Source organism: Erpetoichthys calabaricus, chromosome 2, assembly GCF_900747795.2.
Source record: "Erpetoichthys calabaricus chromosome 2, fErpCal1.3, whole genome shotgun sequence".
In the NCBI taxonomy this organism is placed as follows: domain Eukaryota; kingdom Metazoa; phylum Chordata; class Cladistia; order Polypteriformes; family Polypteridae; genus Erpetoichthys; species Erpetoichthys calabaricus.
In genome coordinates, this window is record NC_041395.2 from 330,497,447 (window position 1) to 330,521,791 (window position 24,345).

General features: G+C 38.4%; 1 protein-coding gene across 30 annotated transcripts in view; it reads right to left on the reverse strand.

The window, feature by feature from the left end:
• Positions 1 to 24,345, reverse strand: part of LOC114669643 (receptor-type tyrosine-protein phosphatase eta-like) — a 151,789-nt gene that overhangs the window by 121,890 nt on the left and 5,554 nt on the right. For all 30 annotated transcript variants that reach the window (XM_051923391.1, XM_051923384.1, XM_051923373.1 and 27 more), the window contains exon 2: positions 15,194 to 15,212. In XM_051923391.1, the coding sequence (XP_051779351.1) occupies positions 15,194 to 15,212 (19 nt within the window). The remainder of the gene's footprint in view (positions 1 to 15,193; positions 15,213 to 24,345) is intronic.

A 24,345-nucleotide genomic window follows, 5' to 3' on the forward strand; every position in this document is an offset into this window, starting at 1 on the left:
GATCCTTGTTTCCCCCAGTTTTGGCAGTAAAAGATTCCTCTCCATTTTACTGTGAGGTTTATGCTGAATCTGAAAAAAGTACAGTTAGACCATTTGGATTTACAAATTCAAATACAAAGGTTTCAGTGAATATGCAGTTTAAAGGAACGGTTAAGAAGAAGGGTCAGTTTATAATCATCAGGAATGATGATGTTTTGGAGTTTGGTGAACTTGTGGTCATTTTTGTTAAAAATGACTCTGATGTTTATCTTTTGACAAAGGTATTTGTGGCTGAATATCTGCCAAAGCTCCATTTGTATAATGTGAAAAGTCTGGGTAAAATGATGCGTTGCTTGAATATTGATGATTTGATCGACTACTATCTGTTACCATGTTACATGATGAATGGATGCAAGGTGATCCCATTGAAGCACAGCATACTGTAATAAACCAAATTTTTGAGGCATTGGTGATGTATTGCTACATTACGGAACACCACTTTACGGTGTTCTTCAGCCCAGGGTTATGGAACCTGATTCACAGAGAACTACGTTTTTGAATGTATAATGTCAATAAGCTAAGTTTATTAGCCAGGTGAGAAGCCTTAAACGGATTATTCAGCCCAAAATGAATGTATGCCATTATGTACTTACAGCTGTAACATCTGCTTTTCTTTTTTAGAAAAAGTAAAGGCCAAATTTATTTATTTGTTTGTTTGTTTTTTCAGTCTTATAGAAATGAATCAGTCACAGCAGGAGGGTATGAAGATAATGGCAAATGTTTCATTTTGGGTTGAACTATACTTTAAATTATTAGGTAAATGACAGTTTAACCCAGAAGTTAATAAGGTTCCATACCAGCTCGTACATGTTACTTGCTTGATTTAAATGTTGCTCATTAAAGACAGTTTTAGCTTTTAATGGTTGGATTTTGGATGGCTTTCTCTTTCTCCCCGTTCAGGAATGCAGCCAGGGGCAGTCAAAAGCAAAAATCCTCTACATAATACAGTTGTGTTCAAGAAAGCATAGTGATAGTCTGAGAAATGTATTTACAAAGAGATGTCGTCAAGAGTCGGCAAAAATTCTGGGTGGCAGTTTGTGTATGTGTGTTTGCACCAGTGACCAGCATAGATCCCGCTTTTTACTGAAGTGCAGTAAATCTTGCATTTCATAAATTCTTTGTGACTGTCTCATCTTTTGTCATAAAAGATATGACAAAATACCACACTATCAAATCTTTCTTTACCTCTCTTCAGTAGCTACTATGGAGTCAGTTCCAAACAGCTTACAATGTGCTATAACTGAAGTGTTACCAGACCTACCAGTTTCCCTTAGGAATTCACTTGAGGACACCTAGAATTCCCTTGGGCTTGACAGTCCTAGTGACCTCCATTATGTCCAGGAAACTGACCTTCTGCCTTTACTGAAGCCTGTCCAAGCAAAGAAATTAGTGAACTCTTGGGCACGGAAAAGTAAGTATGTGTAGCTGTACCAATGTATATAATTACCTTTAAATTAGTCTATTCCGAAAGACTAAATACTAGGTCTTAGTAACCATTTAATTGGTTATAGTAAGTGGTGTGAACAGAGGGCTAAGACTGATAATAATGTGTTTATATATATACATATATATATATATATATATATATATATATATATATATATATATATATATAGAGAGAGAGAGAGAGAGAGAGAGAGAGAGAGAGAGAGAGAGAGAGAGAGAGACAGGGAGAGCAGTCAGAGTTGGTTATAAAATGCTGGTGGTAGATGTATATGTAATTTAATGACCTCTACTTTTGTTTTATTTGTTTGCCCATAGAGCAAAGCAGTGAAGCATCTGCAGGTGAGGCAGTCTTTTCCACGTCAGGTACATCCACCAGTTCCTCTCCTTGTCCTAGGCATGGCTTTTCTGGTAACCCAAGTTGGACCGACAGTTTTAAAATACTGTGGCTAAAGCTACCTGAAGCTTTGGTCCAGAATTTAGAAAGAGGATAAAGACCAACTCAAAGATTAAGACGGGAAATGATAAGGATTGTAGTTAAGGAGATGATGAAGGTGTGTCTGTTGTGTTCCTTCCAACTCCAGAGAATAATAACTACAGAGACACAGGTAACACAACGTGCTGTTTACTCAATTTTTGAATGGGTGTCTACAACACTTCCTATTTCCCACAAGGCTAAGCACACTACATGTCTTTATGTAAATTAAGTAATTAACATTGCTAATTAACAAAGGCATGATACATAACAGTGTCCATCTCCAAGCAAGAAGATCACAAGTGATATTGCAAAGGCAATGGTTGCAAAATATCCGATTTCCCTACAGGACATAATTGAGGGTGATATTATCGGCACTGGATACCATTCCTTGGTAAAACAATTTCAGGCTCGAATTGAGAATGTGAAGAGACCAACTGTTCCAAAAATGAAGAGGCAGGATCCTCCTTCTGATGAATGTGATACAGATGAAGTTCCTCCTGAAGCCAGAGCTAAAGTTCAAGACACATATGGGTGCATCCAGTGGGAATTGCAATACATGCCGCTAGGGGTGGGCGGTATGACCAAAATTCTATATCACGGTATTTTTCTAAATTATCCTGGTTTCACAGTATTCAACGGTATTTTTTTTCCCATGCATGAGTGGATGTTAACCACATTTTCCACTGCAATTACTGGCTAAGAATAACCTATTCCACTGTCAACAGCATTGTACATTGTACAAAAAAAAAATCATTTTAATGTGTGCATAAGTATTAATACAGGTTTGCATGGCCCCATAAAGTGATAGTTTTCAAGGAGGTGGCACTAAAGAGAAGGAATCACATTGCATGACAGATGCAGTCAAAATATAGAACCTTTCTATTGAACAAATTTTGCAAAAACTTAAACTATAATTTTGACAACATATTTTCAACCATCCAAAGAGGCTTTTAGACTTAGTAAAATATCCAGAGGTGCTTGTCAAAAGTTTGTATTGCACTGAACATGTCTTAGAAAAGGAATAAATAGTAAATATTTTTTGTAAACCAGCTACACTTTCTGTTAATGTTAACAATCTCTTTCCACTGACACGTTAAAGTGACTTTTTAAACAGCTTTACCATCATTAAACTGCATAATATTTAAACTAATAAATAATAACAATAAAATAAATAATAGTATTATTACTGATAGTTGCACTATTACTTCAAGGCTTCAAGCCCAGGTGCATTACACAGTATTCACCAAATTAAAATAAAATAAAACAAGTGCAACTTGGTAATGACATCTTTACCAACTGAACCATCATTTAGGCAAACTGCATTAACATGGACCTTGCTTCAAGCTAAGCTATATGCATAAATAATAAAACTGCAACTTGCATTTATAATGCTATTTGTGGTATAGCCCTACGGAATCGTATTAGGGCCACAGTGAAGAAAAAACAATATGGACACAGGGAAGAAAAAAATCAAACTATATGTTGAGAATAAAGTCGACATTTCCACTTTATTCTCATAGTTTATTTTATAATTAAAGTAGAATGTCGTAAACTAAACTTCATCCTAAAATCAGTTTAATTTAGTAGATTTTCTCAAACCCCGTCATAAGTTAATGCAGCACATTAAATGCTTTGTGATAAGTGTTCCCCGACCCAGTTGTTAATCACTACGCTTCTTAAACTGCTTTCCTCTGCACTAAGAGGAGACGGCGGTCACCGCACAGAATCCATTCACTTCATGATATTCCTGCTCTCTGAAAATTTAGAATGCTAAGATAAATACTTGATATCATTTTCATGATGAAATGCATTAAAGCAGGTATTAAACATGCACTGTAGTGAGGCGGTAGTGCTGCTCCCTCGCAGTAAGGGGTACCCAGGTGTATGTTCAGTGTACAGAACTTTATGGCAGGTGTGACGAGGCTCCAAAAAACTGGATGTATGAATGGTTATCGCAAAGGTTTAACTTATATATTGTATAAATGTTGGGTTTGTGATCTGGTGGTCGGAGACACGAACACAGAATTCAATGGATGTTCTTCTGAGCGGGCTTTCTTTACTGCACGCGTGCTGTCTCTATGCTGATGTACCAAAACCCCAGCTCCTATCCTTTCTTTTTCTTTCTCCTCATAACCAATCACCACACGATAAACGTCTTTGTGAAATTAAAACTAGTTATAAACTTAGCCCACGGAGTGTTCAGAACTTTAAAAATATCTTTGTTATACATGTTTAATTATGCCATCCATTCAGGGATGCGCCCATCCCTGAACAAGTCACCAGCATATCGCAGGGTGACTACGAGCAAAACATACACTAGCAGGGTCAATATAGCATAACAAAACCCCACATCCTACATGACTTTGAAAGGAAAATGAAGCACGCCATGTAAACCCACCAGAAAAACATGCAAATACAAGGCAGGGTACACCCGAAACACCCTTGCTGCAAGGCAGCAGTGCAACCTCCACGCCACCATGCCCCCACATGATTAATACCTGCTTTAATGTATTTCATCATGAAAATTATATCAAGTATTTATCTTAGGATTCTAAATGTTCAGAGAAAAGGAATATCATGAAGTGAATGTATTCTGTCCTGCGATCGCTGCCGATGCCTCCTCAGTACAAGAGGAAGTCAGTTTAAAAGCACGTACTGATTTAACATGGCCCATGGAACACTTAACACAAAGCATTTAATGTGCTATATAACTTATGACGGGGTTTGAGAAAATCTAGTAAATTAAATATTAATTTTACGATGAAGTTTAGTTTATGATGTTCTACTGTAATGACAAATTACGAGAATAAAATCAACATGTCGACTTTATTCTCATCATAAGCGTCGAGATTAAAGTGGAAAAGTCGAGAATAAAGTCAACATGTCGTCACACTATTACACAGTACCCAGGTACATTACACTGTATTGAAAACAAATAAAACAAGTACATCTTGGCTTGCAGTATTATCCAGTAGTATAGAAACAGTATTCACACATTTCAACATAATGGTCCACATCCGACATTTTAAAACCAAAGTATCTCCAGGCAATGGACGTGACTTCTTTTTTCGGCAAAAATTCTTCTGTGTCATCATGTTCAACTTTACAATGTATTACTGCCCCCTTTTAAAGATTGTTGGGTGAAAACTGGGACTTATTCACAAATTTGTGACTACAAATTATTTTCTACATACACAAAGGCAAATACTAGGAAAATCTGGATATTTATAATTAACCTGGATAATTGAGAATTAAAATAAAATCATACACATAGCATCTCAATAGATGGGGCATACTGTGGGAAATATTTCAGACATACACACTTCACACCCCATTGTATCAAATTGAGTTTAGTTGTAACCAGCAAAATTTATGAGATCTAAATATTTACTTGAACTTTTCTGTTAAGTGCTGCATATACTGTACCTTAAAAGCAAGTTATTTCTGTCATATATAATATAGTCTTTGGTTTCAAAGGTTTAAAAAAATGCATTAACGCAAAGAGATATTTATAACTGTGTTACATACAAGTTTGTTTGTGTGAGGTCCTATATGTGTATAAGAGTGTAAGATAGAGACTTGAGTGAACAAGTACAAACAAAAGGAGTTCTGAAGATTATTAGTGAACAAGTATTGTTATTAAAAATGTGTTGGCTTCAAATGAATATCATTAATTAATATAATCTAGGTGCAGTTGTCTTCTGGAAAACTAACTTAAATTATCTGTATACTGTTAAATTATAACTTTTTTTGTTTGTTTGTTTGTTTACATCAGGTGCCTTATCATCTTGGTCAATGACATCACTGCCCATTTCCAGTTGCCAGAGACGTTGAATGTGCCTTAAAGACCAGACGTGGTGTAAAATGACTGAAACTGACGTGTTGACATATTTGTTATTATTTCACATTTTTTGTCAGAGAAGCACTTCAAACTCTTTCTGTAGTTTTACGTTTAAAGAACATTGTAATTGTCATTTAAATTAATGTTTCCGTTCAGTAAAATGTAAACATTGTTTTTTTTAAACAGTTATTTTTTTTTTTAAATAATTATTTCAGTAAACCACAAAGCCTGTTAAGTGATATGAGAGTGAAAAAAGTTAGATGGGAGAAACAAATTTGATGGAGGGGACAAAATCAAAATGACCACACTTTTGTGTTTTCATACAAAAGTACTTCCAGTGTGTAATATGGTGGGCATGAAGATTAAAGATATTACAAGAAGATATGCGAAACACAGCACATGAACACTACTGTAAGAATGATTGCGAATGTGCCAATAACTCGGATAGCCTATCGTCTTCACAGTTATTCCAGGTATACCTTATGCCAGTCCAAAGCTGGGCTGGGTTTGATGACTCACAATCACAGGTATTTTGTAAACCATCTTTTGCTGTAAAATTTGCAAATCAATAAAATATTACTGTAATGCATAGAGCATTGTACTGTTTTTCTTAATGAAAGAATTCTAATAGATGTTTTTTTATAAGAACATACAGCTCAATTGAGATTATATTGTAATTTGCAAGACCTAACTCAGAACTTTATTAGACAAACTAATAATTTTGCAAATTGATCATTTGTTACTATATTATATTACAATATAATATTATATAGTACAATATAATGTATATTATTACTATATTATATTAATATTACTAAAATTCATAAAGAATTACTGTTATCTTTACATGAAAGTGATGATAATATTACATGCTTTTGCAGTACAATATATATCTCAGAAGAGATTATACTGTAATTTGCAATCATAAAATTTACAGTATACATGAAACTGTACCATTATTCAAAAAATGTTTACAATGTAATTTTTACGGTAAATTTCTGGCGACCACAGCTGCCAGTTTTTTACCATAAAATTTATATATTTATTTTTTTTTACAGTGTACTCTCCAAAGTCCTATCTAGAAGGATCAAGAAAGTGCTTCCTTCGGTAATATCACAAAGCGAAACTGGATTTATTAAAGGCAGATAAGGCTGCATTAAAAGCCTCTTTAATGTAATATAAAAAGTCTAACACCCCGGAGATATTATTATGGTTAGATGCAGAAAAAGCAGTTGATATGGTTGAATGGAACTCCTTTTCAAAATATTGGAGAAATGTGGGTTTGGTCCGAACATTTGTGCATGGATCAATATCCTTTCCAAGGATATATGAAGCCTAAAACGGATCATTTTTAGTCTGTCACATTTATCTCTTAAGTGTTTTATTAAACCAAACAGTGTATAATGAATCCACACAGGTGTAAATTGAAACAAGTTAGATTGAGAATTGCTGGCTCTGTCATTTGCATCTTATTTCTAATAATGAGCCATTAAAAACAGTGAATCCAGCTGTTTAAGCAATAAGCAGTTGAGGGTGGGGAACCTTAACAAGCAAGACCACTAAAATGAAGCATCAAAATGTCACTTGAGCAATAAGTGCTTCATTAGCAATAATTGACTTCCCATTAAGAAAATGGGTTGGAACAAAAACCTGCAGCCCCTGTGTCCCTTCAGGACAAATATTGCACACCCCTGTGCTAAACCGTCCAAAATAAGGCAGCTTAGAGATTGCTGTTCGCAGACACAGCACTTGTGTAGAGTATAAATTTCAGTTGTTGTTGGAGTTGAGGATAGTATTTGCTGAGTTTTAACACAAGTTTTAATGTATGCCCATTTAAGAGATGCATATTCTTTTAGTTAAAACAGTCTTTACCAGTGCATTCAAAGTTAACAGTCATTTTGATCATTTTTCACTTTCACACGTCTGAAGTGATCGTCAGAAAAAAAAACTGAAATGTGGAGATGTCAGGTAATTGAAAAGAATTACTCTGGCAATCTCTCTCCTAGTGTGACGATGCGGGTTTTGCTCCATTCTCCCATCGGCTATTAGGGAGCCCTTGAACCCAACACCGTCGGTAATGTCACCGATGAGCTAGACAGTGAGGCAGTAACAATTGAGCAAAGGGGGTGGTTTAAAAGTGCTAAGTGCTTTTATTTACAACAAATCCAAACAGTGTTCAAAGTAAAGTGCTGTGCAGTTCATTCAATAAATAAATAATCCAATAAAATGAAACGTGAAACGTGGAGGTTAAAACCAATAGAAAAAAACTGTAAAAACCACGAGGTAAAATAGCACAGGAAGCAATATGTTAAAATCAAAAAGCCCGATGTCTTCTGTTTAGCCTAGCGGCTCCCCTGCTACACCCATCTGGGCTGTTCTACCGGAGAGTTGCCCTACATGCAGCTGACCTTCTCTCTGCCTGCTTCAGCTGTTTGGATCGCCTCACCGACCCCTGGCTCCGGTAGGTTCTTCCAGACAGCGACTTGGGTTCCTCAGCGACCGGGGCGAACACGCTGGGGAATACACACCCCAAGTCTTAACTCCCGCTGCCGTCCGCGGCCTTATGTGGAGAGTCATCCATCTTCCTGTCACTCCCGCCCTTCAAAATCAACTCTGCAGGAGTGACCACTACTGCTACTCCTCGGGTGTCGGCCTAACACCCAAGCTAACTGTACAGCTGCTGCACGAGCCTGCACTCGCTCGCTCGCTCTCCCGCACCAACTTTCTCTCTCTCTCTCTCCACTGCTTCCTGCCTCCTCCTGCAACCTCCGTTTCTTTTCTTTCCTCTTCTCTTCTACTTCTTTTTCTTTTACTTCTTTCTTTCAACCTGCTCGCGCTTCTCTATATATGCGGAGAGGACATGGCAGCTGCAGCCCATTAGCCACAGGAACGATCACGGATGTGGGCAGTCCCTCACCTGTGCACTTAGGTGAGAAACGCCCACACCGCAGATCGCCCTGCGGCTTGCTTCAGCCACCACGCCCCCTCACTAAGCCGCGAGCGCTGCGATTATTTATTTAAAACAAAACGGCCTTTGTTGGAAGAGCTGCGGACCCATAACACCACACCTAGGAGGATTCATTTTGCCGACGTGCTCGCATCGTTTGTGCATTAGCGGCGGGAGGAAAACTACAAGGAATATCATTTTGCCAATGTTAAGCAACTTTGACTTTCTTCTGAGGTTTCGTTTTGCTGATGTGCTGGCCCCGCTTGTATTATTAGCAGCTAAAAGAGTTTTCTGTTTCCTTGGAAGTGGAGCCCTTACCCCGACTCTCACTTCCTCGTGTAGACATTTATATATAAGATACTAGGGGGCTTTGCTCGCCAACCCCTGTGTTTGGTTTTCCGGATACACACTTTTAAGATTTTTTAACTTTGAATTGTTGCTATTTCATTAGTTTAACTTTTATTTCAGAACTTCTGTAAAAACAATATTTGGAATCTTTCGAGTCCTAATATGCTGAATCTTTCAAATGAGGTCAATAAGACATGTGTTTAATGACTTTGTACCATAATTCAGGATAGGTTTCTCTGTTTGGAATTTCAGCACAGACAAAACGATCGACGTCATCAGCAGTAAATAATTTTTTTTGTAAAGTAACCAATAAATGCATATGAGGTAAACTCCGTTTTTGGAATTCTCTGACTTAAACTTCTAAGTCTTACATTATTTACATACTTCTGACATATCACCTACGTCCATATATGCGATCTCTATTCGCCTTTTTGCTATTTCTCCAAGTAATAATTTTTCTTTTTTTGCGCTATTACGATGTTTACTTTCTTTGTTTTGACACTGTCCTTTTTTTCTGGTTTCATATTCTGTATCTTGCTCTGCATGTGTTTCGCTCCTACGGTTTTTTTGAGTCTTTTGAATTCCACTGTTTTCATTATCTCTAACCTGCTCTGCATGTGTTTGGCCCCCTTCTTTTTCAACCTCCTTTATGACGTTTTACTTTGTTTTCTACTCTTTGTCTTTCATTTCTGACCTCGCTTTGTCCTGCTTTTTATTCAATGACACCTGGTCCATGGTGATTATTTTCCCTTTTTTCGAGTAATAATTTCCATTTGTTTGCGCTACTGTGACCTTTACTTTCTTTTTTTTGATACTTTATAATTTTCCTGCTTTCATAGTCTTTTAACTTTCTCTACATGTGTATCGCGCCAAGGTTTTTTTTTTAGCCTTTCGAATTCCACTGCTTTCATAATCTCTAACCTGCTCTGCATGTGTATAACGCCAACGTTTTTGAACGCCTTTATGATGTTCTACTTTGTCTTTTAATTCTGACCCCGATTGTACCTGCTTTTTTTTCAGTTCCACTTGTTCCAGACTGATAATTACTTTCCTTATTTTCTGAATTTGCACCTAGATTATTCTTTTTCTTTTTTGCTATTTTTTCTCTCCAATGCTTTTGAGTCTCTTTTCTCCACACTGCTTTCTTCTTCGTTTAGTCGTCAACGTTTCATCTATAACGTATTGTCCTTATACTCTTTATATGTGCTGAGAGCCCTGGATCTACAGTATGTGTGGAGCATTTACACAACTGAGTGTTTTGCTGCCCGTGGTCTTATTTGATATTGGTTGTAAGTAGGGCGTGTCTTGCAAGAATCTCATGTTCTGCGTCCTTGCGAGACGCTCCGTGGCCAATCTCTTTCGTCTTGTGGGTCTTTTAAGTGTCTTCCGTGATCTTAACGTGAAGATCACGTCTCATCTCCCGTCTTTCTCTCCAGGGATTTTTTTTTATAATAGAGAGATATAGATGAATATGCACACTACTAAAATTATAAATTTGTATGGAATGTTTCATACAGTACTTTGATGAAAATTTCATTTTTCCAAAAAAAATTTAGACATACTTGTATAATTGTTGTCTATTGCTCCTGAAGGTCTGTTGCTCTGAGGATGAACTGTATTATTTATTTTATATTATTTCCCATCGTACTATCTATTCATCTGAAATGTTTTGTACTGTACATATTTTTCAGTTCATTCTTGAGCATATATACAAGTTTAATTATGGAGGTTTGTGCATTGATGCAGAATCATTCAAGACGTGGAACCTCAAGGCAATTGAGAAGAAGACTAAACAGATGGGTAATACTACCACACCAATGGTGTCCTTCCCATGAGTAGAGCTGGAATCACATAACAGCTTGAGTCATGTAACAATATAATATGGTAAATACATCTTATTTAGGCTTTGTGACATTTTTATGTTTTATATTTTGGGTGTGATTGAGCTCCAGGGCACCATGGAGCAGGAACATGTATATGTATGTGCGTTTATTAATTTCTTTCCCTTTATCATTCAGCATATGCTCTGATATAGCAAACGGCTTGTCAGCTATTTTCACTTATAAATTTTTTTAACTATGAGTATGCGTGTACTGTATGTGCTTCTATGTGTGCATACGATGTACTGTATGTATATTTAAATAAATTATGTATGTCAACAATTACTCAAGCAAATATTTTGCTAATTAATAGGATTGGTCTAAAGCAGACTAAAAAAATCACAGTTAAATTAAAACAATTTCTTCGGCAGTTATCGTTGGACATAGGTCAAACCATCCATCCATCCATTTTCCAACCCGCTGAATCCGAATACAGGGTCATGGGGGTCTGCTGGAGCCAATCCCAGCCAACACAGGGCACAAGGCAGGAACCAGGTCCCCAGGTATCCCAACTGCGAGGCAGCAGCGCTACCCACTGCGCCACCGTGCCGCCCCATAGGTCAAACCATTTTTCATAAATACTGGGATAAATACTAGACAAAACTGGATCAAAAACAAAAGGCCTGTAACAAGACAAAAATGATGCAACTGATTTGAAGAAGACAGGTAATTTTTTTCAGACATTATAATTGTACACTGGTCTCAGCATTTAGGACAGATACCTTAGAAACCACTCATTCAAATTTTTGTATCATTGCTAGGATGCAGTCATCCAGGAGCTCTACACAACACAAAAAACATATAATTTTACAACAAAAATTGTAGTTTTAAGACATGAAAGTCTATTTAGAGTTTTCACAGACACAAATACAGACACTGTGCTCAAATCAGCTTTTCTTGTGGTTTTTGAACATTGTGCAATCAATAGTGAATTTTTGACCTCATCACCAAGCTTCCATTTACAGTACATGGAAGTAAAATAAGGTTTCAGTTCCAAAATAAAATAACATTAAATTTAACTATGACAATGCTTTGTGTGTTGGCTGCAATTCCATTTACTACCGTCTTTTTCCGAAAATAAGACACTGTCTTACTTTCTTTTTTGGTCCAAAATACGCACTAGGGCTTATTTTCGGGGGAGGACAAAAATAAAAGTATATTTATATATTTGTATTTAATATTTATTTATTTTACACAGAATACAGAAATTAAAATTTATTCAATTACAGTCATGTCATCTTCTTCTGGAACATCGTCATAAATCAAGATTTACACCCCTGGAGTCTTCCACAATTCCCTTTTTGTACTCGACGGAATAGCTCTTTCGTTTTGTACTCATTTTAACCGGTTAAAAATTATTCACTTTATAAAAAATAAAATTACGTATGAGGAAATAATCAGACTTACAAGACTGAAATGAACAAACATTGTATCTGCACTGTCGCTCAATGTAGACTGCTGCCTTAACGAACAATTATTTATAGTGTGCGCCAACGACGCGTTCCGTCGCATTCCGCATATGCATGCCCCCCTCCACCCCCTCCCCACCTCATTCGACCATACTCTGCGATACGCGCGACGCAGTACAACACAGCAGAGCAGAGCGGACACAATATTTACGCTATGTATTCATGCTGCCTTATGTTGTATTTTTAAGATAAATTCCAAGAATTAATTTGAAACGAACTGTAGAGGTAAACAATGAATTTCTCTGAATATTTTATTTCAAACATTTCTCTGAAATACGAGTATTAGGGAAGCTAAACATACTTAATAAATCAACAGCATTTTTTAACGAATTCTTTTTTTCACATTATTTTAACTAGGGCTTATTTTCGGGGGAGGGCTTATATTACAAAAAGTTCCGAAAATCTCGATAGGGCTTATTTTCGGGGGATGTCTTATTTTCGGAAAAAGACGGTATGCAAGTCCCTCAACACTGGTCAATCTGGGTTTGAACCCATGACCAGTCTTATGGATTAGGAGAAAAGTTGGGAGTAGTTGGGAGAATTATATAAACTGACAAAAACAGAACTCAAAAGCTTTCCTGATTTTTGATGATGAACCCTGGATCCTCAGAATATGTAGCTCTAAAGAGGACTGAATTGATTCAAAACTGGATGGGGGCTTGGATGAAACTCTATTTTCACGTTACTTAAAATGTAATTCCAATCAAAATAGACAAGGGAAAGCTAAGATAATATCACAATTATAATATTTAACAACTAACTTTACCATGAAAAATAAGAAATCAGCGTAACAACAGTATTTAAAGAATTTATAAAATCAGAGTTGTTTCAATCCATCCAACCAGTCTCCATAAAACTCTCAAATGTATTCCTTTCTGGTTAAAATCTTAGCACTGCCTTAAGAATATTACTTATAATTACTATCAGTTAAGCAAGCTAAGCACTATCATTTTCATACTAACAATCAGGTATGAATGTCTTTATTGTTATTGCATGTAAACACACAATGACATTTACTGTCTCTCTTAAAAGAAAAAACTATACATCATACACTCCACTTTCACCCACATACACACACATTAAAAAAATAAGTTTGTTAAGTGATAAGGTGCTTATGTGAATTTCCCCTTGGGATTAATAAAGTATCTATCTATCTATCTATCTATCTATCTATCTATCTATCTATCTATCTATCTATCTATCTATCTATCTATCTATCTATCTATCTATCTATCTATCTATCTATCTGACATGTTTTTAAGCAAACACCAACTCACAGCCTAATGTTGCAATCAGGACAGTAGAAGCATGCTTCTTTGCTCACTTTTATAAATGTTTTTTCTGTTGCTTGTATATGAAAGGGTAGAGTGGCAGTGTCTGATGTGCATGATTGATGTACCCCTTGCGTCACTGTAGGCTACCACAGCACAAGTCTTAGTGTCTTCCACTTTTCCCTGTCACAAACATTGACAGTTGCTGCATTATCAGGCTCACATCTTTCTTGTCCTTCTACTTGATTACAGTCATTTTTCCTTTTTGCAATCATGAGCAGCATTACACAATTGAAGTCACCAGGCAGTTTGGCAATACACTGCTGTATGCATCAGTTGGACTATCTGTGTCAATGTCTGATGACCAATTTATATTGAACTAATGCTTCAGTTTTAGATTGTTCTGAAACTGCCTTTACAGCTTCCCGTTTAAGAGTCATTGTGTTCTGGTTGAGGGTCAACTCCACTTACAAATATTTATGAGTTACCACAGAGCCTCAAAGCAAATAGAAATTTTCATGATTTTTAAAAGCATTCGACAGAAATGATTAAGAAGGGTAGTTGACTGTGAGTTTATATAGCACCATGATGTGCTGAATACAAGTCTAACAAGGTTAAGATTTATATTTGTGAGAACTCATCTGGAGTACTGTGTGCAATTTTGGTCTCCAAAAAGACACAGCTGCACTACAGAAAATCCAGAGAAGAGCAAATAGGCTGTGTCATTAAATGGCAGCAGAATACTGTCCTAAGGTTTATTCAGGATTACTGCTGTACATTGGCTCATAATAGCTTATCCTGAGAGACTTGTAGGGTTAACAGCATTTACATTAAATGTCAAACCCAAGAGAGGCTTGTGGTTAACACCAAGGAGGTGTTGGGATCTTTATACTGTATATATGTAAATTATTTCATAGCATGCTGGAGTCTTGAACAATCCACAACAGTATTGAGGACAGCATAAGTGAAGAAATAAAGACATATTTCATTTTAGACTACAAAAGGAGTGGAACAAGTTAATGCAGTCAGTCATTGCCCAAACCGCTATATCCTAACACAGGGTCACGGGGGTCTGCTGGAGCCAATCCCAGCCAGCACAGGGCGCAAGGCAGGAATAAATCCTAGGCAGGGCGCCAGCCCACTGCAGGGCACACACACACACCAAGCACACACTAGAGACAGTTTAGGATCACCAATGCACCTAACCTGCATGTCTTTGGACTTTGGGAGGAAACCCACGCAGACACGGGGAGAACATGCAAACTCCATGCAGGGAGGACTGGGAAGCAAACCCAGGTCTCTTTATTCCTACCAGTGCGCCACCGTGCCACCCCTCTTGAAATGTGCTTTCATAAGAATACATTGATTTGTATTGAATTCTAAAGTCTAAGCAAATATGACATTCTTATAAAACACTACAGACAATTTTAATTTAACAATATGAAATTAAATTTAAAAGAAAATGGCAAGTACTTACTAGAACAAACAAAAAGAGTCTGTAAAAAGAAGACAAGAAAATAAACAAATGTTAAAATTCAGACTATAGAATATTCATGTCATTCCATTTTCATTTATATCTGAAGAACATGAAAATAAACACAAACATCAGATGATACATCTAACTGAATTACATGATTTAACACAAATGTCACAGATCTGCAAAGTAATTGAGAAAAAAAAATCTCCATTGACAATTTTACAAAAGAAAGACTACAATCCCTGTGACATAAGCATACATAAAAAGACATTTTAGGATTGTACTTCAAGTATGAGTACCTCTTTTAACATATTGTTTCAAATGATATCGGACAGGTTCTCAACTCTGCCACAAAAGAAAACCAGCAAACATCCACTGTAATTGGTCAAGTATATTACACACATTTTTAATCATCATTTGTTGCACAGAGTTAAGCATATATGTAGGTGATCTGAGGCTAAAACATGTCATCTCACTGTCGATCTCTCTTTTAGCTAAACTAAGGTGATGCTAAAGCAGGGTTACAGTCACTGGTGTTTTCGTATAACGCAGATAATTATTCATCCATGCTGATCTAAGATACTATGAGTCTTTCCAAATGTTTTGTTGTAGTAATCAGTTTTATATGTTTGAGATCAACTTTGCTTAAACATCAGTAGTGGCATAGACATTACAAGTACAATGCCTGGATATGAAAAATGTAAGCATTTCTCACTGGCAGGCATGGTGTTCACATTTCCTCATACAACAAAAGGTGACTTCATGATTAGAAATAAATCAGACCTGAAAGGAAGAGCTGTCTGCGTCCAGTCGTATATGTCAATATATATTATATTTGTAGTTATCATACTTTTACCGTGTTTCCCCGAAAATAAGACTTACTCTGAAAATAAGCTCTAGCATGATTTTCAGGCTGCTCTGTAATATAAGCCCTACCCCAAAAATAAGCCCTAGTCAAGATTGTCAGTAAGGTGCCTAAGGTCAGGTGTATACTTCACGTGATGTGATACGTTAAATTCCGAGGACACCTTGCCACAATATCTCTGAAAAGGATGTTTAATGATTCTGGGGATGTGCCCATTCCAGCAGCATCGGCGCAAGACAGAAACAAAATCCTTGGACGGGGCATCAGCTCATCGCAAGGTGAACACAAGTACACAAGTACACTAACGCCATTGTAGCTACACAAAATTCCCAAACCTTCATGTCTTTGGATGGAAAACTGAGCCCACTGTGGAAACCCACCAGGAAAATCATGCAAACTCCAGGCAGGGATCACAAGGGACATGACTTCCTGCGAGATATCAGCGCTACCGCGCTACCACTGTGCCACCCCATATGTGTAACTATTAACAGTATTCATTATTTAAACAGGGCGGCACGGTGGCGCAATGGGTAGTGCTGCTGCCTCGCAGTTGGGAGATCTGGGGACCTGGGTTCGCTTCCTGGGTCCTCCTTGCGTGGAGTTTGCATGTTCTCCCCGTGTCTGCGTGGGTTTCCTCCGGGCACTCCGGTTTCCTCCCAGAGTCCAAAGACATGCAGGTTAGGTGGATTAGCGGTTCTAAATTGGCCCTAGTGTGTGGTTGGTGTGTGGGTGTGTTTGTGTGTGTCCTGCAGTGGGCTGGCACCCTGCCCGGGATTGGTTCCTGCCTTGTGCCCTGTGTTGGCTGGGATTGGCTCCAACAGACCCCCGTGACCGTGTGTTCGGATTCAGCGGGTTGGAAAATGGATGGATGGATGGATGGATCATGAAAGTGATATCAAGTATAAATCTAAGTATTCTAAAAGTGCAGAGAGCTGGAATATCATAAAGTTAATGTGCTCTGTGTGGCAATTGCTGCTGTCACTTCAGGAGGAAGCTCCAGAAGCAGAGATTAACAACTGGGTCAGTTTTAAGATAACATTTATGACAGTCTACTTTAATGACAAAGTAAACTACGAGGGTTAAAGTGGACATTTTGGGTATAAAGCAGAAATTTCCACTTTAATCACAAAATAGACCTTTCACCGTGTCCTTAATTTTTTTCTCTGTGGCTCAAATACAACGCTGTACATTCTGATGCTGTTGTGAAAAAAATAAAGACGGCACAGAAGATGATATGTGAGACTTTTAAAATGTATCGTGTCATTACGTTGGGGAATATGTGACGCTTCAATATAAAAGCACCACAAATGCATTTGTATGTTGGCATTTTGCTTCACCACATTGCACTACTCATCAAACATCGAAGCACGCACATCAATTCCGGAGGATCCTCAAAGTGGCTTTCTGCCATATATAGATAGTAAACAGAGACTCTGATGTCACATTCTGACTTTTATCACACTGTGCCCCCCAACTTTTTGCTGGTACTGCAATTCGCGCACACATCACGTTAATTTCTGAGGACCTGCTCAGAGGACGCATCAAATAAATGCTGGCAACAAGGGGTAGGCATGATGCGTGCGCGTACACGTTCTAAACGTGAAGTATAAACGAGCCCTAAGGCATAACAATCAGACTGCTCGGGTCTCTGGGAGGTGAGGAAGTGATCATGGATTCTACAGAGGATAACCCTAGCAAAGACCTTACACGGGACAGAGAGCAGAGTTATCCCCCTGTAGTTGCAGCAATCCAGAAAATTGCCCTTCCCTTTCCAGATTGGGACGACAAGTCCTGTTTTCCAGTCAGTTGGAATGACACCCGTCTCCCAAATGGAAGCAAAGATTGCTTGCAATGCCAGGAGGCCAGCCTTACCACTAGCCGGGAGAAGTTCGCCACGGATACCACAGATCCCTGCATCCTTTCCCATCTCTCAGCTGGTTCACCACCTATGCAGTCTCAGTGAGATTGGGTGGTTCATAGCTAATTGGAGGATCAGTCCCAAGATCCATGGACCCAGAAATATCCAACATCCTAGCCGGAGGATCAATTTTAAACAGCTGCTCAAAGTAGGCAGCCCAGTGGGTCACAGGCAGGCTATTTAAAACAATACTATTGTGCTGCTCAATATATATGGCCAGGGCCACAGTCTTTAGAGCAGGTGCTATGTTGTTCTGAAAGGAGTACAGCTTAGATGCCAGTTACCTCTACTTGGCAAGTTTTATAAAAGTTCACCAATCATTATATTCAGAAAAGAACAACGAAAAGCCTGGATGATGTGTATTCATCAGTATTCCCAGCTGAAGAACTGGATGATGATTGTACTGTTCCAAAGGCTTCTCTTTGGCTGGGATATTTATGTATAAATAATTATACATTGTTTGTTGGGATTAGGGGCGGCACGGTGGTGCAGTGGGTAGCGCTGCTGCCTTGCAGTAAGGAGACCCAGGTTCGCTTCCCGGGTCCTCCCTGCGTGGAGTTTGCATGTTCTCCCCGTGTCTGCGTGGGTTTCCTCCCACAGTCCAAAGACATGCAGGTTAGGTGGATTGGCGATTCTAAATTGTCCCTAGTGTGTGCTTGGTGTGTGGGGGTATTTGTGTATGTCCTGCAGTGGGTTGGCACCCTGCACGGGATTGATTCCTGCCTTGTGCCCTGTGTTGGCTGGGATTGGCTCCAGCAGACCCCCGTGACCCTGTGTTCAGATTCAGGGGGTTGGAAAATGGATGGATGGATGGATGTTGGGATTGGAAGCTACATTTTAAAGCAAGTTAAATACATATATCTCTTTTTTGTACCATATTTCTCTTGTCTAATTATTTCCGTCATGGTTACTAAAGGGATGTGTATAAGGCTTCAGTATGTCCTGCATTCAAAGAAGAACACCATCCCAGGGAGCAAGCACCTCATGCTAGAGACACGGAGCATTTCAGTCCTTTATTAATTATATTTTCAGGTATGTCCTGGGGATTTATTTCTTTGTATACATTGTCGCAGGAGGCTGGGGGTCAGACCCAGCCGGGATGCATGGAAGGACCGGGAGGCAGAGGGACCGAGCCAGAAGGCTCAAACCTATAGGGGCCCGTGGCCACCGCCAGGGGGTGCTCCGAGCGTCACGGAGCCTGGGAAACCTGCACTTCCGCCACACCTGGGCAGGTGGAGGAAGGACCTTCCAGGGATGCCCGGAGTGCTTCCGGGTGCTAGTGCGGCACTTCTGCCACACCAGGATGTGCCACCGGAAGGTCATCAGCAAGCACCTGGAGAACATCCGGGTGGATATAAAAGGGGCCGCCTTCCTACAGTCGAGGGGCTAGAGCAGGACAAAGCTCCAGGGACGGGAGGAAGAAAGGCGGCCCACGGACATTGAGAGAAAGGCCCGTGATGAGGGTGATTGGTGCTGGGAGCACTGTGTGCTGTGCGGACTTTATTAGATAGATAGATAGATAGATAGATAGATAGATAGATAGATAGATAGATAGATAGATAGATAGATAGATAGATAGATAGATAGATAGATAGATAGATAGATAGATATTTTATTAATTCCAAGGGGAAATTCACAATTACATTATATTATATTATATTCCAATATTAATATTAGAGAAATAAATGTGTGTTTTATAAGGAAGTGGTGTTTGTCTGATGGTGTTCGGACCAGATCTCACATTTATGATATCCTCATATTTTCCTCTGAAGATTCACATGGGGCATGTGAGGCATGCATATATTACTATTAAGGACCAGACAGAAAAGAGAAAAATGATAAATGGAACAGGAAAAAGGAAGTAAAAAAAAACATTCTTTTAATGAGGAAAACACTTCATATACAGAATTTCAAAACAAAAATATTAGTGTAAAGGGGTGGAGGTTAAAACCAGGAAAATCAGAAGAACAAAATTGCCAAAGCCCAAAGTGTTAGCTAGAGCATGTGAAAAGATTTTAAGCCTAAAGCAGTTTTAAATCAACCTCCTAAGATTTGTTTAAAAAAAATGAAGGTTGCCCAGCAGGAGTAGTGCACTGTCTCCTTTTGTTTCCTAGTGATGATCACGTGAAGACAAGATGGCAGTTGATCTACAAAATGCTTGCAATCACACAAACCAAAATGGCAGCCAAAAATAAAAAAAATAATAAAAAACACAACATGATCAATATTTTTTCAAAACACACAAAATTACCAAAATATTAACCAAATCATAACAATGCAAAATTAGAGCTATGTGCATTGCTTATTCCTGCGGTATGAAATTTCACAATAAGGTTTGAATATAGATTTTTCAAAGGTAAAAGCAACAAAAGAGTGTCCTTCTTTGAAATTGAAAAAACAAGTACAAGGCTTTAATAGATTTGCTAATTATTAAATTAATTTCATTAGAAATTTCTGCAATACACTCACACCTATCACTTATTTTACAAAGAATCTTACTTCAAAATTTGAATGGTTATGCAAAGCACAATGAACATTTGACCCCTTTAAAGCAAGGATGTCAAATTCAATTTTATTGAGGGTCAAAAATAACATATTATATACCTAACACAGTTCAAAATATATCAACAAGCTACCACCACACTTTCTTTACAAGCAAGACAAACACACGGGTGTCTCTCTGATCATCGCAATCATATATTCTACATTTTCTTGGACATGGCAGTGGGTTAGGAAAGTGACTCAGATCACAAGTCTGAAATCAGTTTTGAGTGCAAAAATGACATCAGCGCATAAAGTAAAAAGTGGAAATTTGTAGATAAAGCAAGGTACAAAAGTTAACATACATATGTCACAATCTGATGGCACTTGACCACCTTAAAAAACTGTGTGTGATAGGTCACACAGACCACATTTTGAAGGGGTCAGAAACAGAAAACGGTCAAATTTAACATGAGTGGAAATGCAAATGCATTCCCTATCCACCCTACAACGATCAAGTCATCCATAAAGAAATTATGTAGGTGGCAGCAGAGGGGTGGGCACCAGTACCTGTGCAGATGTAATGCTGCTTTGCAGTAAGGAGACAGTGGAAGATTGTGGGTTTGCTTCCCAGTTCATCCCTTTGTGGATAGCGCTTTGAGTACTGAGAAAAGCGCTATATAAATGTAATGAATTATTATTACTGCGGTGGGTTGGCACCCTGCCCGGGATTGGTTCCTGCCTTGTGCCCTGTGTTGGCTGGGATTGGCTCCAGCAGACCCCCGTGACCCTGTGTTCGGATTCAGCGGGTTGGAAAATGGATGGATAGATGGAATTATTATTATTATTAGAGTGGCAGCAGCAGAGCGTATGAAGTGCAGCTACCATTTCCTTCAGAACACTGCTGCTTCTTTGGTATCTTGCTTTAAGAACTTTATAATGGGTAGAATGCTCAGTCAGGGCTGGGCCATGTTTTTGCCTTGAACGCTACAGATTTTGTTTTTTTTTTCTCCAGCTTATGCGAAGTATTTTTTTGTTTTTATCTGTCCTCCCAGCCACCTGTTCTTATCATCGTACTCATCATTTATAACCAATAAAAAATAGACAAGGCACCCATGTGAACATATGAACCGATAAGAAAGAAGCAAATCTAAACAGAAATCCCTTTAACTGCATTTCAAAACCACTGAACTGGCCTGGTAGCCAACTTTTCTGCTGTCTAAAATATAAAACTCTGTAAAAAGGTACACATTATACATCCTGTAAAAAGCATCACTCAAACTCTATGTGAGGTATGTGACGGAAACAACAGAATGGACTCGAGATTCTAGACTCAGAACTGACTTTCAATCAGAGCACACTATTACTTAGAAAAGCGTGTTACCAGCACATCTTCTGTCTCAGGTTGTGGTGTCTATTTAGCACTAACTTTTATAAAACTTCTGTTAAGTCCATTTTAACTTGCGTGTTATTGGGTTGGTCTTGAAATTTTAATTCAAGCAATAAAATTGAATAAAATAGAACAGCAAATAATAAGGACCCAACCATCATAATAGACAGATAGATAGATAGATATTAATCCCAAGGGGAAATTCACATACTCCAGCAGCAGCATACTGATAAAAAACAATATTAAATTAAAGAGTGATAAAAATGCAGGTATAACAGACAATAACTTTGTATAATGTTAATGTTTAATTGTGAGAACTATTAGATCAGGGGTCCTCAATCACAGTTCTGGAGGGCCGCAGTGGCTGCAGGTTTTTGTTCTAACCCGGTTGCTTAATTAGAAAGCAATTCTTGCCAATAATTTAATTGCATGGCTTGTTAGTGCTTTAACTGCTATGTCAGGTCATTTTCATATCCTAGATTTTCTTCCCCTTTCTAAGGATATCATCCAAATGATTTGAAGGCTAAAATGGAGGAGTAATTCTCAGTCCTTCACTTTTTTCTTTTCACTTTTCTTCCAAGTACTGTATTTAATTAAACCCAATAGTGCCTGATAAATACACACAGGTGGAAATGGTAACAAGCTAAATGGAGAAATGCTGCTCTCTTTCATCATTTGCATGTTATTGCTAATTAGGAACAATTAAAACCCAAGAATACAGCCGTTTAAGACGAAAATAAGCAACAAGGGTACAAAATCTTAACGAGCGAGACCACTAAAGTGAAGCAGAAGTGTTACTTGAGCAATAAGGGCTTCTTATTAAGCAACTGGGTTGGAGCAAAAACCTGCAGCCACTGCTGTCCTCCAGGACCGTGATTGAGGACCCCCTGTATAAGACGATGTATGTCTTCTCAGACAGACATTTCAGCCCCATTATATCATTCCTGGTGATCTTTAGTTGAGCTGTCTATGTTTAATTAACAGCATTTGTTTGCTATTTGCTACCAGGGTCTGCACACATTTTCTCTGGGTGCTCCGGTTTCCTCCCACAATCCAAACACATGCAGGTTGGGCGGATTGGCGACATTAAATTGGTTCTTATGTGGTGTAAGTGTGTTGACCCTGTGATGGACTGGTGCCCTGTTCAGGGCATTGTATATGCTTGCTGAGATGGGCTCCAACCTCCTGTTCCAGACTGAGTGGTCTTAGAAAATGTTTTTTCCTAATATTACTATGCATGAATATATTTATGATTTTTTTGCCAGCATATTAATTCTGACTCACAACTTTCCCTTCCTTAATTCAAGGCTCAGGTAGATTGGCTGTGTGAAGTATGCATGTTCTCCCCATGTCTGCTTGGTTGTTTGACAGGGTGCATTATTTTTCTCACACTTCCTAAAGAACTGGAAGGCAGATTAAATGGCAATTCAAAAACTGGCCCAGTCTGGGGTGGGTGTCTGAGTGAACCCATCATGAATCAATATAATGATTTAACATCAGTTCATCTGGACTGCACTAAAATGGCATGAATAAACCGAGTAAATCTTCAGAATTAAATATGTACCTTGCCATCTTGAATAAAAATGAATTCAGAAAATCCCAAACAATCCACAACAGCATTGAGGGCAGCATTAGTGAAGAAATAAAGAGATATTTTATTTTAGACTACAAAAGGAGTGGAAGAAGTTAATGCAGTTAGTCAGTCAGTCATTATCCAACCCACTATATCCTAACACAGGGTTACGGGGGTCTGCTGGAGCCAATCCCAGCCAGCACATGGTGCAAGGCAGGAACAAACCCCAGGTAGGGCGCCAGCCCACCGCAGGGCACATACCCACACACCAAGCACACACTATAGACCAGGCATGTCAAACACGCGGCCCCCGGGCCGCATGCGGCCCGCAACAGAAATCTGTGCGGCCCGCATGACAAATCCTAGTTAGCGCAAAACTAGTACAAAATGATTACTATCGTTTGTGATTGAATTATTCTGCATCTTCGGCGTTACTTAAGTTAATGCGATATACTGGAATATGTATATAGATGTCCTCTGTGACTAACTTGTTTAGCCCATTGTTGCCATTATATGTTTCCAATGTCTATATGCCTGTTCATAGATGTCATTTTTTAATTAATCTGCATTATACAGTTCCTTTTATGGGATGTACCATCACACCCCACACCAAACTGAAGAGAATGAAAGTTTTAGCAATACAACTTCAATTCACAACTTATGAGTTAGGTCCACTCGTATCTTCACAGTACACAGCACAAACCAAAACTGAAAATCCACACTGAAAGAGCAATTGAATTGAGCTTACAGGGATCGAATGGATTCAGAACTGCAATCAATCAAAAGACAAATTCCTAGTTGTAAGTCTGCATTCTGCTAGCCATTTTTTTCCAGTGGAAAGAATAACATAGTGATCATGATAGTACATATGTACAGAAGCCGAGAGAGGATGTGCAATATCGTTATTTTTTTAAGTTGTTTCCTC